Below are 17953 nucleotides of genomic sequence, written 5' to 3' on the forward strand. Positions count from 1 at the left end.
GGAGTCCCAGCTTTTTTGGAAGAAGAGATGAAACGAAGATGTCCTTCCTTATGGTTCTGGTTACTATTTCTACCTAATGAATTACCCCCCAAACTACTTTACCCCAAATCAAATGCTTTATTTTGCCCATGATTTGTTGGATTGGGAATTTGGAGAGGGCTCTGCAGGGTGGTTCTCGCCGGAGGAGTCTTGAGCAGTTGCAGGCAGATGTCGGTTGGGGGTGGGGTGGGGTGCTCATCCAAACGCCCCACAGGACTGGTTGTCCGAGGAGGCCCACTCCTGTGTCTGGCCGTGGATACTGGCTCTTGGCTGGGGGCTCAGCTGGTCAGTGGTCAGTGTTTACATGCGACCGTCCCAGCACGGTGGTCCCAGGTACTCTGACCTCCTCATGGTGCCTGGCTTCCCACAGTGGGCATCCCAAGATGACCAGGTGGTAGCATCACAGCTTTGGAAGTCCCATAGCAGCACTTCTGTCGTATCCTGCTGGTCCAAGCAGCCACGAACCTGCCCAGGTTCAAGAGGAGATGGCCCAGATGCCATCTCTTGACGGGAGCAGTCCTAAAGCATTTCGAGCCCTGTTTTAGAATGGCCACACTCCTGGTGGTGATACAGAGACAGTGACTCGTTCTGAGGCCCGCAGGATGTCCGTTTGCTTCATGAACAGCCACATTTCACAGTGCCTTGCCAAACTGCTTTAATAGTTAACCATCCAGCAGAGCAAGGACTTTGATTCGTTCTGTCAATAACCCTTAAACCAACCAGCTACAATTAAAGCAAGAGGGAGCAGTTTTGAGCAGTGCTATGGGTTTTGCGATAGGGAATTCTTTGCTTTGCCTGTTTCTTAAAAATGTTGTCTGAGAGAATATTATGCCATGGCTTCAATGCCTATTACAGAAAATTAGTGGAGCCTAGAGTCCCCAAAGTACAGTAGCTAGACAGACACTTTATAAATTCAGGGGGAAGGTTCTTAAGCTCCTTGGATAGCTCTTGAGCGCTGCTTTCTTTCCCTGCCACGGGTTTTGCTAGCGTCCCCACTGCAGAAATAGGATCCTGGTATTGCATGCATTTGCTGGAAATTGGATCCACTCCCCAAGTTGGAACTTGTTCAAGCAAATCATACTTTGATGCTGTGAACCCTGGGATCAAAAAAGCACAGGAAAACTTGTTTTGGAGCTAATAGAGGAAAAGCATGGGCTTGGGAGTTCAGGAGAGCTAGGTTTGAATTCTCCCTCTGCCTCTTCATAAGCTGTGCAGTCTTGGCAAGGTTTTTAGCTTTTCTGGGTTTTTCATTTCCTGCTCTCTAAAGTGGGAAGAGCAATACCTATCTTGCAGGGTTGTTAAGGATTAAATAAGGTCATGATTGTAAAGGGCCTGGCACAGTACCTAGCATATAATACGTTCAGCCAGCTTCGGCCCTTCCCTTTCTAACCATTGCTATTTATTGAATAACAACACCTGCGTAAAAGTCACGATTATTTATCAAAAGCTTATTGTTATTCCAAGCATTGTGCTAAGTGGTTTGTATAGTTTATCCTGTTAGTTCTCAAAACTAACACAATGTCTTGAGGACATTGATGAGACATGGAGATTGAACCAGTTCTCACGGGTCACATGGCCAATGGGATGAGGACCCAAGATTTGAATCCAGGAGTCTGAGACTGGAGCCCATGCTCTGAAGTAGTTTTTTTTTTTTTTTTTTTTTTTCCGGTACGCGGGCCTCTCACTGTTGTGGCCTCTCCTGTTGCGGAGCACAGGCTCCGGACGCGCAGGCTCAGCGGCCATGGCTCACGGGCCCAGCTGCTCCACGGCATGTGGGATCTTCCCAGATCGGGGCACGAACCCGTGTCCCCTGCATCGGCAGGCGGACTGTCAACCACTGTGCCACCAGGGAAGCCCCCTGAAGTAGTTTTTAATATGTGTGTTTGTGGGTGTGGAGGCTCTGCTTCAGAGGTCCTCACTGAGGCTGGTGAGATGAAAGAATCCTGATCTAGAACAAGTTTTCAGTCTTTGCCCTGACGCTCGCCAAATACACATCCTTGGGAGAGGCTTCAGTTTCCTCCTTTGTGAAATGGCAGCCTCTGAGCTAAATGATGGGCAATGGCTTTTCCAGCCCTGATATTGAATGACCGAGATTTTAAAAAAAAATTTATTTTATTGAAGTATGGTTGATTTACAATGTTGTGTTAATTTCTGCTGTATAGCAGTGATTCAGTTATACATATATATGCATTCTTTTTCATATTCTTTTCCATTATGGTTTATCACAGGATATTGAATATAGTTCTCTGTGCTATACAGTAGGACCTTGTTGTTTATCTATTCTCTATATAATAGTTTGCATCTGCTAATCCCACACTTCCAATCCATCCCTCCCCCAACCCCCTTGGCAGCCACAAGTCTGTTCTCTATGTTTGTGAGTCCTCACAAACTTGTAGATACGTTCATTTGTGCCATATTTTAGATTCCACATGTAAGTGATACCATACGGTGTTTGTCTTTCTCTGTCTGACTTTCTTCACTTAATATGATAATCTCTAGGTCCATCCATGTTGCTACAAATGGCATTATTTCATTCTTCTTTATGGCTGAGTAGCATTCCATTGTGTATATGTACCATGTCTTCTTTATCCATTCATCTGTCAATGGGCGTTTAGGTTGTTTCCATGCCTTGGCTTTGTGAATAGTGCTGCTATGAACATTGGGGTGCATGTACCTTTTTGAATTACAGTTTTGTCCAGATATATGCCCAGGAGTGGGATTGTTGGATCATATGGCAGCTCTATTTTCAGTTAAAAAGAAGAAATTATTTATTTATTTGGCTACGCTGGGTCTTAGTTGCGGCATGCGGGATCTTTGTTGCTGCGTGCAGGATCTTCATTGTGGCATGTGGGATCTTTAGTTGCGGCACGCGGGATCTTTTTTAGCTGTGGCATGCAGGATGTTTAGTTGTGGTATGCGGGATCTTTAGTTGCAGCATGTGGGCTCCTTAGTTGTGACATGCAGGCTCTTTTAGCTGCAGCATGTGGGATCTTTAGTTGTGGCATGCGGGATCTAGTTCCCTGACCAGGGATCAAACCCAGGCCCCCTGCGTTGGGAGCGCGGAGTCTTAACCATTGGACGACCAGTGAAGTCCCTATTTTCAGTTTTTTGAGGAACCTTCATACTGTTTTCCATAGCGGCTGCACCAGTTTACTGGAATGATTGAGATTTTGATTTGAATCTAGCCACATGCTGAGTGAGCTGAGTCCTCCTCAGTCTTGATGATGGGGAAATACAAAACATTGGTCAATCTGTGCTGCAGCCAAATTAAAGTCTGATATTTATTGAAGCAATACGTGCACATAGTTGAAGAAAAGCCCCTGAGAAAATGAAAGTCCTCTGCCTCATTCCTTCCCACCCCCAGTTCTGCTAGAAGCAGCCACTTTTCCTGTTTTTAGACACTTCTGGGTTCTTCCGTGTCTCTTAAACCAATGGCAGTGGATTTTTACTTTGTTTCCTTTACATCCTCCGTCCTCCTTTCTTTCCGTTCTGTTCCGTGAGCTGCAGTCAGGAGGAAGGTCCTCCAAGAGGAGCAAGGCAGCAGCTTGCCTGGAGTGCTGGGATGGGGGCGCATGCTTTCCACAGAGGCCTCACTGCCTGGTCCCTCGAGCTTCCCTAGGCCGGGCCGTGAACTCACCATTGCCCTGATGCTGACATTCATGTTAATTTAAAACAGACCTTGTATTGCATAACTGTTTGATGGGTGGCTGAAACATCACCCCTGATAAATGTTCACATTATTTGTATGATCCGTCTAAAATCCAATATTTGCACATTTTTTTAAAATAGGAAGGCCTATTTTATTTTATTTATTTACTTTGGCTGCATTGGGTCTTTGCTGCTGCGTGCAGGCTTTCTCTAGTTGCGGCAGGCGAGGGCTACTCTTTGTTGCGGTGCGCAGGCTTCTCATTGCAGTGGCTTCTCTTGTTGCAGAGCACGGGCTCTAGGCCCGCAGGCTTCAGTAGTTGAAGCACGTGGGTTCAGTATTTGCGGCATACAGGCCCTGGAGCGTGCGGGCTTCAGTAGTTGGCGGTGCGTGGGCTCAGTAGTTGCGGTTCTAGGGTATGTGGGCTTCAGTAGTTGTGGTGCATGGGCTTAGTTGCTCCACAGCATGTGGGATCTTCCTGGACCAGGGATCGAACCCATATCCCCTGCAATGGCAGGCGGATTCTTAACCACTGGGCCACCAGGGAAGTACCCCTAATATTTGCAAATGTTTGAAAAAAAGTGAGTCTTAAAATTGAGGAAATATGTTAAGCCTTTTGGTGCAGACATGGAGATAGTTCACTTGTGGTTGAACTCCATAAAATGCCTCAGTTTCAGCAGTTCTGCCTCCTCTCACACAAAGAATCTTGTGGATTTAAAAGCATGTGTTTGGGGCTTCCCTGGTGGCTCAGTGGTTGAGAGTCCGCCTGCAGACTCTCAACCGGGGTTCGTGCCCCGGTCCGGGAAGATCCCACATGCCGCGGAGCGGCTGGGCCCGTGAGCCATGACCGCTGAACCTGCACGTCCGGAGCCTGTGCTCCGCAACGGGAGAGGCCGCAACAGTGAGAGGCCCGCGTACCGCAAAAAACCCCCCCCCAAAAAACACATGCGTTTGGCTCTGAATGAAAAAAGCAGCGCGTCCTTTCAGCCTTCTCAGCTCTGCTGTGTATGTGTGTGTCACTGTGTGTGTGAGAGAGGGTGTCTGTGTGTGCATGAGTGTGCCTGTGTCTTTCTGTGTATGTGTGTCTGACTGAATGTGTGTGTGTGTGTGTGTGTGTGTGTGTGTGTGTGTAGGGTGGTTATGTAGCTTTTGTCCCTCCTCCTGGGCCTCATACAATTGACCGTTGTGCCTGAAGACTAAAGAAAGGGCTGTTGGGTTTTCTCCTTTGTGGTGCTTTGGACCTTAGGCTATTTAAACATATTTTTTTGTAATTGGTTAGATTCCATCCTGGTGGCTCCTGCCTATGTAACATCACCAAAAAAGGTGAATTGAAAGTGAGTCTTTCCCAGTGACAGACATTCTACACAATAACTGGTTCATATTATTGAAAACTATCAAGGCCATGAAAAACTGAAGAATGCTTCCAGAGTAGGGAGACTAGAGAGAGATTGACAGTAGATGCCGTTTGAGTCCTGGACTGGATCCTGGACCAGGAAAAATATCTTTTTCCCTTTGCTGTAAAAGACGTTGGTGGGACAGTTGATGCAATTTGAACAAAGTCATAGACTGGTTTAATGGCATCGTATCAATGTTAATTTTCTGATTTTGATCATCGTACTCTGGTTCTGTGAGAGAATGTCCTCATCTTTAGGAAATACACACTGAAATACTTCAGGGTAAAGGGACATCAAGTCTGCATCTTACCCTCATTTTTTCCAAGTCTGAAATTATTTCAAACTAAAAACGTTGAAAAAAGAGCTTTTTCCTTATTCCCAGACCTACCGACTGCCTTAACTCGGCCTCCAAATGGCTGTGGAATCTTGATGTTGCACGAAGCTGGGTGGTCCAGTGTGGGGAGAGCTGCGGGGGCTGCCTGTGCTCTGGGAGATGGGAGTGGGTCCTCACCTGCTTGTTTGGAAACATCCCTCTAGTCAAATCAGAATTCTAGAGCACAGCCTTTCTGCCTGGGAGTAACTTGGTTCCACTTAGGCCTAAAAAAGCTCTCAGACCCTTGATAACCTCGGAAGAGGCCAACTGGCCCCAGGAAACCATGCTGACCAACTGTCTTTTCTTACTTTCCTTTTCTCCTCTCTCAGTGGAAGGAAGCTCTTGGTGGCCCAGAAACAGGACAGATGGTGTGGTGCTGTGGAAAGAGGAAGCAGGGCTGACCTTGTCACCAAGGCTGCCGAGCTGTACAGGGCCTGCCCCTGGGTCTGGAGCTGGGATGGAATCCCCTACACTTTCTTCCAAACCACTCAAACGGCTTAAATAAAAGGCAGGATTTTCCTTCATGAACCCCAAGGGTGGGGAGGGCGTTGTAGAGCCTTGAGCAGGGACACCAGGCATCCCAGCATCGTTATTCGCAGTCCTCACTCTCAAAGGTGCCTTTGCCAAAGGTTGGTAAATGATGTGGCTGTGTAATTGCAGAATTCGGGTCGGGAAGCAGGATCATTGCCCGCATTTCCCCTCTGCTGCCTCCCCTTCTCTCGTTTGCTTTCTCTTCCCTCTCGGTCAACTCTCTCTGTGTCCCCATCTCTCCCCGCTCTGGCTTCCTCCGTTTTGTCCCCTGTGAGAGGGTCTTGTGTCAGAAGCACAGCAGTAGGGCTCTGCTTACGCGTGAGGCACAGTCCCCACAGAAGGTAGGCTTTGGCAGACGCCTCAAGAAGCCTCTGCCTCTGAAGTTGGGGTTTGAGGTGGGAAAGAAGCGGGGGTGGATGGAGGGAGCTAGGCTAGAGGTCCCGGTAGTGATTCTGTTGCTTCCAACTCGGAGGCCCTGGTACTGTCTCCCCCTTCTTTCTTTTCCGTGCACGTTTCCATCCTTTTGCAGCTGTCTTCACCAGGCTCCCTGGTTGGATGAAACTCGCTGATGGAGAATTGGGCCTGAGGGTTGCTGGGCGGAGGGGCTGGCTCCAGTCCCCCGGGGGCTCCTGCCCTCGCCCCCGCTTCTCCACCTCTGCCTCTTCTCTGCTCCTGGGCCCTCTTGCCTCGGCCTTTCTGGTTTGGCTCCCCAGGTCCCGGCTCTGCCCTGGCGCCGTTTTTCCACTTCTGCCTCTGCTGCAGAATTCCTGAAGGTGAAATCAGATTGTCCTGGCCTCCCTTCTCACAGGGCTGTGACAGCCGCTCCTTGTGGCAAGAAAAACCAGCCAGAGGCAAGGAGACAAGGCAGCAGGAGGACCCGGGAGTGTGGTGTGATCTCTCCAAGTGGGGAGCGGGGTGAAATCTGGGGTCCAGGAGCTGGACCTGTGCTGTCCGGGATGGCAGCCACTAGCCCCATGGGGCGATTTGAAGTATACTTTAAAAATTAAAATTTAATACGAAATCCAGTTAGCTGCACTAAGCACATTTCAAGTTTTCATTTAGCCGCCTGTGGCCGGTGGCCTCTGTAGTGAGCTACACAGATACAGAACATCTGCATTGTTGCAGAAAGTTCTAGCAGCCAGCCCTGGAGGACACTTGATCCCTTTCACCGAAGCTCTAGGAAAATGGTTTCTTTGTGTGTTTTAGTAGCTACCACAAGTGCTGTTAAAGAATAGATTGGATGGGTGGGGAAAAAACATGTTGTAGTAACATTAAAAACGTTTCAGGTACCTTAGAATTGGTCAGGAAGTTGGAGTGTTTCCGGGCGTGCCTTTCATCGTGGAATTCTGGAACATTCCTGATACAGAGACTTTACATCTCCACTCTCTCGTTCTTCTGCCTCTGTCATAATTTTTGCCTTGTTCTAGTTCTCATGTACTGTTTATTCTGTATTTTCCTTTACATGGATTCACATTCGTACTTAAGTTTGTTTGAAAATGAGACTTCATGACCAGAAGTGAAAAGTCATCAAAGGGAAATAACTTTGTTTCAAGCAGGCTTTTTAAAAAACATTTTATTTTATTTTTTATTATTTTTTTAACATCTTTATTGGAGTATAATTGCTTTACATTGTTGTGTTAGTTTTTGCTGTATAACAAAGTGAATCAGCTATATATCCCTATATCCCCTCCCTCTTGCGTCTCCCTCCCTCCCTCCCACCCTCCCTATATCCCACCCCTCTAGGTGGTCACAAAGCACCGAGCTGATCTCCCTGTGCTATGTGGCTGCTTCCCACTAGCTATTTATTTTACATTTAGTAGCGTATATATGTCAATGCCACTCTTTCACTTCAGTGAAGAATCATATGGACGTGCCCAACTCATAGGGTCCCGCTTGCTGACTTTGCAGAGCAATGCTCTTTTGTTTCCAGTGGGTTTATTGTTTTGCTTATCAAATTCTAGCAGATTCCCTTTGGGGAGGGCTCTGAGCCTAACTCCCCCTTTCTTAAAAAGGAGATTAGCAAACGTGAAGAAGGGCTATGAAGAGATAGTGACCCCAAATGGAGGCTTTCTCCTCTTGGGAAAATCCGAAGGAGTAAAGGAAGGCCTGAGAAGGAATAACTGCTTCTCTGTTACTGAAAATACACTGGTGTTTCCCTCCAGCAGGGTCTCTGCAGGGCAGCCCAGGGGCAGGGTGTGGTTTGGTGGCACCAGCTGACCCGATGCTTCTTTTTTTTTTTTAATTGGGGTATAGTTGTTTTGCAGTGTTGTGTTAGTTTCTACTGTACAGCAAAGTGAAGTAGAGTTCCCTGTGCTATACAGCAGGTTCTTATTAGTTATCTGTTTCATACATATTAGTGTATATATGTCAATCCCAATCTCCCAGTACATTCCCACCGCTTTCCCCCCTTGGTGTCCATACATTTGTTCTCTACATCCGTGTCTCTTATTTGTGCCTTGCAAACCTCGCCCGATGCTTTTGGGCCTGAGGTTCCTTTTACACTCCTGTGATCACTGAGCATTTCAGAGAGCTTTTGTTTTTTGTGGGGAACATCTACAATATCTGCCGTGTTAGAGATTAAAACAGAGTTGCTATAAACACTTGTATTCATTCATTAAAAATGACAGTAATAAGCCTATTACCTGTCAGCGTAAAGAATATATCTTATCAAAAATAACTATTTTCCCAAACCAGAAGAAATCCGTGAAAAGAAAGCTGTCATTTTATGGCTTTTATGAGTCTCTTTCATGTCTGGCTTAATAGGAGAGCTGGATGCTCATTTCTGCTTCTGCATTCTGTCTCTTGATGTCACCGCTCAAGTAGTCTCTGGAAACTCCACTCAACGCTCATGAGAGAATGAAGGTGAAAGAGGCAAATTGAGTCGAACTCAATTATGAAAATGGTTTTGACCTTGCAGACTCCCAGAAAAGGTCTCAGGGAACCCCCAGTCCCTACCCCCGTGTTCCCTGGACCAGACTTTGGGAGCCAGAGGTGAAGGGAAAGACACATGGAACTTAGGACTAGGGGTCTGTGCTCCTGACGCTAGCCTGATGCTCCCCTGCGTGTGACCTTAGGTCAAGACAGCACTTCTCCCCTGGGGCTGAGGTCTCTTATCTGGAGACTGGGGACCGCCCTTCTTGCTGAGCCTGGCCATCCTGTCCTGCAGGGTCCTTGTGAGTCTCAGATCATGCCTGTGAAATCTTTCCATGAGCAGAAAGCAGTGTATTTATAAATGGCATTACTAGGGATCTTTTGAAGTTTGGTGTCACCCTTAATTTGTAGGACAGTTATTTTTAAAAACTGACATCGTGTCCTGATCTCGCTTGGTTCTGGGGACGTCTTTGTGAAGGGGAGAGGCTGCCCTTCTCAGCTTACAGGTGAGATCATCGAGGCTTGGGTGAGTGGATTGGCCAGAAAACGGGATTGTCCCCAGGGTGGTGACCCCTGCCCGCTGTTTCCAAGGCACGCTGGTGCTGGTTTCGTGGGGCTGAGGTTCTTGTCTGATAGGGGGCTGCATTTTTGACACACTGACATATTCAAACAGGGAGACTGCCACCCTCAGCAGTTCTCTGCGTGAATAAATTGCCCTCAGTCTGAGTCACCTGATGGATGTGACACAGTTTTGAGATTGGAAGATCTGAGGCCTCATCCAGGCCGAGGGAGCCCTTTTAGAACTCCTTCAAGTGGTGATCTAAAAAAAATCAGCTGGTAAACAGCCCTGGCTGGTATGTGGCTTATTTTTGTTGACTGGTGAAAGTTCTACTCGTTCTCCTGAGGTGTTTGTACTTCTGAACTGCTTCCCTCCATGGATCACTTACCGTAGGGAAAACAGCCAGCTCTCCTCCCTGGACAGTCCTGGAAGCAGCCCCCATTCTGATCTTGGGAGACACATTTGCCTGTAATTGTAGGAGACAAAGAACCACGGTCGAGTCTTTTCTCACACTAGGAAATAAGGCAAGAAACACAAGTTCAATTGTGGCCAGCTGGCCTTAAGATGGATTAAGGAAAAAAAAAAAAGGAAATGCTTTATACAGGGTAGGTTGAATTAAGTTCCCCAGACCCTGCTCCTCATAAGTATGTCTTTATTATCAGGGGCAGAAGCCTTCCAGCAGTTACCTGTATTTAGTTACAGTGCTTTGCCACATTATAGACTGTAGATTGACTTTCCCCTCCCTGAATGCATTAATTAAGGCATCCAGTATTTTTCAGTTTTTTTTAAAAGCTTAATTCAGTTGCAAATGATAGAAATTCAATTCCAACTGGCTTAAACACAGCATAAAGCAAGGGGGGACAATTGGGTGTGTGTGTGCATTATTTTGCCTCTAGGAGAGTGGAGTATGGGGTTAGACTGTAAAGCATTGCTAGGACCAAGAGCTCAAAGTGTCATAGGGACTCCCTCCCTGCCTTTGGCAGGCTTTGCCCTCATGGTGCCAAGATGGCTGCAGTCTGCTCCAGCTTTCATTCCATCTTCTCAGCCATCTCAGTGCAAAAAGTTCCTCTAACAGTTTCAGAAAAGTCCCAGAATGAAATCTTACTGGTTCTGATCAGTCCCGTGCCCTCCCTCAGCAATCCCTGAGGCTAGGAGTATCCCCGACTGATTGGCCAGGCATGGGACCAGTTCTGGGACCAGGGTGAGGCCTAGGAAAATCAGGGCTATTAGGTTGGGTAGGTAGGAAAGGTTTTGGTTTGTGGACTCCCACACCCCAGCATTTGTAGTGAATTATTACTCAGGTAGCCATGACCCTTTGTGGGATGGTACCAGAACTAGGCCCACTCTTTTATCAGGAAGAAGCCTGGTTTTATGTTTAGCTTTTAACACGTCTTGGATGAATAAGTTGTTGGTACTTGGCTGTCGGCCAGCCATGCGTCATCCTCTCTGGCAACACAGCCTCTTTTATAGAGGGAGACACTGACGTCAAATCATATTTCCTGGGCCCAACACCCTTTGATGGTCACACGCTTGACCAGGCTGGTGGTCCCTGAATCTGCCGACCAGACTCAAATGAAGACCCCAGTCCACTCTTTGGTAAAACCCAGATTTGATCTGGTGATGCCTCTGCTTAAAAATCCACCGTGATATTTTACTACAATTTTAAAAAGGGCAGAAAACAAAATAAAACAGACAACACCCTCCCCCCACCCCATCCCCATTTATTTCTCCCTTAGAGGCAATTTAATTGATCAGTTTAACATATTTTAGCTGATTATTTAGGTATTTACGTCTGTGACTCTAGTGGCATCTTTAGGATTCTCTATGTATAGTATCATGTCATCTGCAAACAGTGACAATTTTACTTCTTTTCCAATTTGGATTCCTTTTATTTCTTTTCTTTCTCTGATTGCCGTGGCTAGGACTTCCAAAACTGTGTTGAATAATAGTGGCGAGAGTGGACATCCTTGTCTTGTTCCTGATCTTAGAAGAAATGCTTTCAGTTTTTCACCATTGAGGACGATGTTGGCTGTGGGTTTGTGGTATATGACTTTTATTATGTTGAGGTAAGTTCCCCCATGCCTACTTTCTGGAGAGGTTTTATCATAAATGGGTGTTGAATTTTGTCAAAAGCTTTTTCTGTATCTACTGAGATGATCATATGGTTTTTCTCCTTCAGATTGTTAATATGGTGTATCCCGTGGATTGATTTGCGTATATTGAAGAATCCTTGCATTCCTGGGATAAACCCCACTTGATCATGGTGTCTGACCCTTTTAATGTGCTGTTGGATTCTGTTACTTCTGTGACTCTAAACAGTAGGCTTTGTGTGGCTACTTCTTGACTTTTTCGTTTTTTTTTTTTTTTTTTTTTTGTGGTATGCGGGCCTCTCACTGTTGTGGCCTCTCCCATTGCGGAGCACAGGCTCTGGACGTGCAGGCTCAGTGGCCGTGGCTCACGGGCCCAGCTGCTCTGTGGCATGTGGGATCTTCCCGGACTGGGGCATGAACCCATGTCCCCTGCATCGGCAGGCGGATTCTCAACCACTGTGCCACCAGGGAAGCCCTAGTTTTAGTTCTTATCTGCGGACACCCCCTATGGAAGATGAGGCTTTAGTCTCCTTCCTCCTGTGTCCTCCTCCACCCCCGTCCCTCCCAGCAGGACCGCGTTGTAGTCAGTGTTCGGCGTTTACACTGTTACAGCTAGGAAAGATCTATTCACAGACATGCCGTCCAGGGAACGATGCGAACTTTTGTTTTTTGTGGTGGAGAATTCTTCAAGCATTGCTGACGACAGGCATGAGACTCACACGAGAAACCCACCCTGTCTCCCATTGCGTGTGGGATAGAGTTCAAAGGCCTCAGTGTGGCCCACGTGCCTTTCCTTCCTCCGTCCCACCAGCCCTCCCACCTGCCACCCTTCGCTTTGCTGGTCCTCCGATGCCCCCTTCTCTGTCTGGTGAAATCCTCCTCCATCCAAGGCCTGGCTGGAATGGTGCTTTCTCTGGGTGTGTCCTTCCTGGTTGTGTGTTCACTGCAGCGTGTAGACTGAGGTCTTAGTACTTATCACACTGCACGGTGCTTATTTATTTACCGCTTGAGTTTAAATCTTGGCTGTGCTGTTTCCCAGCTTTGTGACCTTCGGCAAGCTACCTAGTTGCTCTGTGCCTCAGTTTCCCTCTTTGTAAAATGTGGATAACAACCATAGCACCCACAGGGGACTATACTCAAGATTTTGTAATAACCTATGATGGAAAAGAATCTGAAAAAGAATAGATATACATGTATAGCTGAATCACTGTGCTGTACACCTGAGCTGTACAGCTGAAACTAACACAACATTGAAAATCAACTATACTTCAATTAAGAAAAAAAAGGAACAACCACAGCACCTACGTGGTAAGGTTGTTAGTGACTGCATATGCTGATGGAATGAAAGCATCTGTAAGTGTCTGCCCCGAGGGAAACTGTCCATCTGTTCCCTGTACCCGCCTCATGCAAGCAGGTGGCTTATATGCACTGGTGCCCAGAATAGCTCTGGGCAAATCAGAAGTCTCTGAGGGCCTGGCAGGGGAGCTCAGTGAGTGAAGCAGGCTGGGTGTGGCTCAGGCACAGGACATGGGGACTGGAAAGGACAGTCTCCAAGGGGTGTCTTCTCCTTTACTTCTAGCCAGGGGTTGCCAAGTAGGAATGGGGGCCCAGTTTTGCCAGATCATCTGATTTAAAATTTTTTTTTTTTTTTTTTTTTTTACGAGAAATGTGAGCATCTGCATTTAAAAAAGTACACGATTTTTCCTGACATTTAGTACACAGCGTAGCGGCTGAAGGCCCTAAGCCTGTGGGCCCATAGGCCACTGGTTTGGGGCACAGTTCTCATTTCCCAGAGGAGGTGCAGAGTGATGGCATGACCTGCCCTGGGTCACACGCTGACTGATTTGGCCGCTGGTGTTCCCACCTGTGGTCTGGACGTGGTGCTGGCCCCTCCCCCACCAGGGGGCTGAGTGGGAGGATTCAGCCATGTGTGTAGGTGCATCTGCCAAGCCTCTGCCCACATGGTAGCAGGTTATTCCCGCCCTCACGTCAGCTCCCCCTGCCTCAGAGCCACCCCCTTGGTGGTGTTTAATAGGATCGTGGGTCTCTTTTTATGCCGGGGGAAAAAAATTGTGTGCATTTATTGAATACCTGCCGTGTGCCCAGGAACTAGTACGTGTTTTATGTTTGCATTCTCTCTTATTCCTTCCAACAGCCTTCCCTATGAGATGGAAAGTCACCATTTTATAGGTAATAAAAATTATTCATAAGGAAGTTACCTGACGGGGGCCTCACAGAAAGAGGTTTAACCAGGATTAGATCCATCTCTCTGATACAAATCCCGAGCTCTAGACAACATGTTACCTCCCACGTACAGGAAGTCAAGTCTAACAGAAGCTCGGTGGAGCTTTGCTTGTCCCTGGCGGCCTGCATGCATCTGTGGCGCGTCCTCTGGAGGACAAGCCTAGTCTTGTTCTGTTTTCGGCAGCTGTAGCTGTAGCACGTGACTGCAAGCCTGGCCAGATAGGAGGGAAGGCAGAGAAAATTATGATAATGAGGAGGATACAGGCCTGGGGGAAGCAACCAAGGCCTCTGTTAGAAGTAGGATGGGACTCAGGAGCTGAGAAGCTCCCATACAAGACAAAGGCCACGTCTTCATATGCTGCAGCGCTGGCACTTTCAAACCCATCTAGAAAACCCACGGTATGAGATGATGGGGGAAAGGAAATTAGAAGTGATCAGGGCCTTCCTCACCCCCATGAGCCATCCTGTTGGCCCAAGAGGCCCGTATAATTTTATGTTTAGAAATAGTTTTCAGATAGTGACGCAGCCCCTTTGTAGCCAGCAGAGCACACATGTTTTACCAGCAGTGCGGCCGGCTGCTCTTGGGGCCGCCCCATGGCTGGTGATCATGTGTTGTTCCTCTTTCCCTGGGCACCCACTTCTGCTCTCAAACGCACGCACGCACCCTGAGGCATGGCTGTGACAGGCCAGTGCCCGAGGGCAGAGGAGTAGAGGGGAGGGACGTGGGGTCTCTGAAGCCCTCACCGACCATCCAACATGTCCTCCTAGACCTGGGACTAAATGTTGTCTTTTTAATTTTTTTTCCTCCTTGTGGCATCCATGGATCTGGTTTCCTGACTTTCACAATGTGGTTAACCCTGGCACCGCCCACCTGCCTGTTCTTCTCTCACAAACTCTTATGCCGGCCACCTTGCTCGTGGCATCTCTGGGAGGGGTGGCCGCCCTTTTCTCTAGCCATTCTCTGCATTCCAGACGTCCAGCTTCCTTCAGTCTCTGGAAAACGCCACACTACTCCCTCCCCCCACCCGGTGGGCACTGGTCTGCCACCTGCTCTGGACTCAGTATTTTCTCTCCTCCCCAGGTGCCCATCCATGATTCAGGCTTCTGTGCAGATAGTAACCCCTGGAAGTTTCCTGCGAGTCTCCCTCTAACCTCGTCCCCCTCCCCCTGCCCGCCTGACCTGGCCCGGTGAGGTTCTCTGCCCTGGGTTCCACGGCACCTGTACTGGTCCCATCCTGGCTCAGACTCGCTGGGTTGGGCTGTAAATGCCTCCCTCACCCACCAGACAGGAAGTGCCCTGAAAGCAGGGACCAAGCCCAAGGCCTAGCACAGGGTCTGGCATGTGGGAAATCTGTACCCGCTGTTTAATGTTGACCACGTTACACGGATGGGGACATCATGGGAGTGTAGCAAATGGTGCCGTCATTAGGGAGTGAAGCTGCCAGGTGTGGCCGGACTGGGCATCTTCCCCTGGATGGAGCCTTTCAGTCTAACCTGCATTGTCCAATGAGGTAGTCACTGGCCACATTGTTTACATTTAAATATAGTTACTTAAAATGAAAGTTAAAGACTCAGTTCGTCAGTCTTGCTAGTCAATGTCAAGTGTTCAGTAGCCATGTGTGGTCAGTGGCTGTCATACTGACCATTGCAGCTCATAGGACACTCCAGCATCGTGGAAGTGCTCTAGACACCGTCTTGTAAAGGCATGAAATCAGGGGCTTGTAGGCCGAGTGGAGGCCCTTCTGGGTGCTTCTGGTTAAGTAAAGCAGATTTCCGCACGTTCCTTCTTAAGCCTGAACTGTGTCCTCAATTTCCTGTCTGCAGGACATTCGTCAGAAGTTCCGCTCTGTTCTTGTTGAGGCAACGGTGAAACTGGATGAGCTGGTGAAGAAAATTGGCAAAGCTGTGGAAGACTCGAAGCCCTACTGGGAGGCACGGAGGGTGGCGAGGCAGGTAAGCTCTCCTGCTCTGCCCATCACCCCACCCCGCGCCATGGGCGCACCTCTGACTCGTGGGCCTCCTGCTGAAGCTCAGGGGCACGGGACAGCCGTGGCTTTGTCCACAGGTGCGTTTGGAGTCAGCCCCTTGTTTACCTCCCCCCCACAGGTTGCTTTCACTCCCGCTCTTGGTACTATTAGTAGGGTGAGCGTGTTGGCATTTGGATGCCCCTACCAGTGGGCGCTGCCTTACTGCTGGAACTGGTACCCAGGTCCACCTCCCAGGCGGCCGGACCAGAGGCAGTGCTTAGAACGTTGGGCTTGTCCTCTGCCTCCCTGATGACTGCCTGTCGGACAGCAGGAGGAACACTCCCTCCCTCGTATTCTCCTCCCTGGTTTGGGAGAAATTAGCCATCTGCTTCTCTTGGAACATTGGTTCTTTGTCCTGAGAGCCCAAATAGGCAACAGAGGAACCAAGACCAGAAAAGGGGCGGCAGAGGGGCTGCGGTCAGGCAACCGCCGGGGCTGCTGGTTTCAGAGTGTCTTCCTTGGATCGTCACCGATGCGAGGACTTCCCAGCCTGAGATGCAGGCCCCGTGAATGGGAAGGAAAAGAGCTCCCAACACATGGTGGTACCTGCTGTGTGCCAGGCCCTGGGCTGGGGGCTCTCACACCCCTTGGACCACACTGGGGCTTCCTGCTCAGGTGACTCTTGAGGAGCTGGTCCCGGTTGAGTTCCTGTCCCTGCTGTGTGTGATGTGACAGAAGATGCTGTCGCCTCCCAGGGTCTCTTCCTGTAAGCAGATACTCAGCGAGTGCAGGTACCACGGCAGGCCCCCACTGTGTGTGTGCAGTGTGCTGTTGGGCTGGGGCGGTTGGGGGGAGGCGATGGGAAAGCGAGCCCTTGGGAAGCGAAGCCCCAGGAATGTGTTAAGATGGGAGCCATCGAGGATAAGGGGCCAGGACTCGGGCATTCCTCTTCCTTGCCCCGCTCCGTGCACCCCTCAGATTTCTCATCCCCTTGACGCTTTGGTGGTTCTGCTGAGATTCTAGCTACGTATTTGGGTTTTGCACTCTGAATGCTGAACTGAGCTTTCTGGTTGGAACCTTCCAGATAATGTGGCCTTTGTTCCTAGACAGACCAGCTGCCCGAAACCCTTCCTTCCCTGTCCTGCTGCCCTGGACTGTACAACATCCAAGTGCCCGTGACTTGTTGGCCTGCAACAAGCCTGAGCAGCCGTCCTTCTCTCCGCCTCCCTCTGGGGCCCCACCCAGGCTGCAGCTTTCTAGAGAGAAGGAGCCCTTCTCCAGAAGGTGCTCACCAGTCCCCAGAAGCTCCCCAACCCTAAGGCATCCTCCCTCCAAAGTGCCCCACGTTGGCGATGTGTCTCACCCACCATAGCCCAGGGTGGTAGTGGTCTTGACCTTGCAGTGAGAAGGGTTCTGGTTAGGTTTGAGGAGAAATTTCTGATAATTTAATGTAAACATTGGGTCAGTGCTGAGGAGGTCATGAAACCTCCTCTTCTGGAAGTCTTCAACACTTGAATTTATGGTCCCTTTGAGGACACAAATATCTATATAAAAACATCCACGTCCCCATGCCGTGGGGTGATTTCATAGTGGTCTGTGAAAGCATCCCCTTGGAGCCTCGGCAGTGGCTTCCCCACGGGAGTTTCCCCACGGGGTCCCCTGAGCTCAGATTTTGCAGCAGAGCTGGGGAAGGGACCTTTGTGTTCAGGGGCCTCTGGAGGTTGGCCGTTGAGCCACCAGCCCCAGCTGATGGGCCTGCCCCTCCTTTGGCTGAACGGATGTCATATATGCTCCTACCTCAGAGTCTTTGAACCTGCTGCTCCCCCTGTTTCTTGTTGTCTTAACCATAGGGTTTGCACGGTCCACTCCATCTCCTTCAGCTTTCTGCTCAGATGTCACTTTATCAACAAGGCCTTCCTGGGCTAACATTTAAATGACAACTGCCAGCCCACCGTCTCTGCCGCCCCAGCCCTCATTCCTTGATTGGCTTTTTCTTCATAGCAGTTCTCATCCCCGACCTGTTATTGTTTACTTGTTTATAGTAGTGAAACTCCACAAATTCCCAGACAGGGAATTTGGTCTGTTTGGGTCACTGCCAGCATACAGAAGGTGTTCATGTCTTGAGGAAACAAACAAATGAACCAATGAGTGAATGATGAGGTTGACCAGGTGTTCCTCCCGGCCTTCCGTTGGCATCCTGGGCTTTCCCTCTCCATGGCCGCTTTACTCACAACTTCTT

At 48.9% G+C, this 17953-nt stretch overlaps 1 protein-coding gene across 1 annotated transcript in view; it reads left to right on the forward strand.

Moving 5' to 3' along the window:
* The window catches only part of SH3BP5 (SH3 domain binding protein 5), a 79092-nt gene that overhangs the window by 12280 nt on the left and 48859 nt on the right, over positions 1-17953 (forward strand). The window contains exon 3 of the mRNA XM_065876749.1: positions 15572-15700. Within this exon, the coding sequence (XP_065732821.1) occupies positions 15572-15700 (129 nt within the window). The remainder of the gene's footprint in view (positions 1-15571; positions 15701-17953) is intronic.

This window comes from Phocoena phocoena, chromosome 4 (assembly GCF_963924675.1).
Source record: "Phocoena phocoena chromosome 4, mPhoPho1.1, whole genome shotgun sequence".
NCBI lineage: Eukaryota > Metazoa > Chordata > Mammalia > Artiodactyla > Phocoenidae > Phocoena > Phocoena phocoena.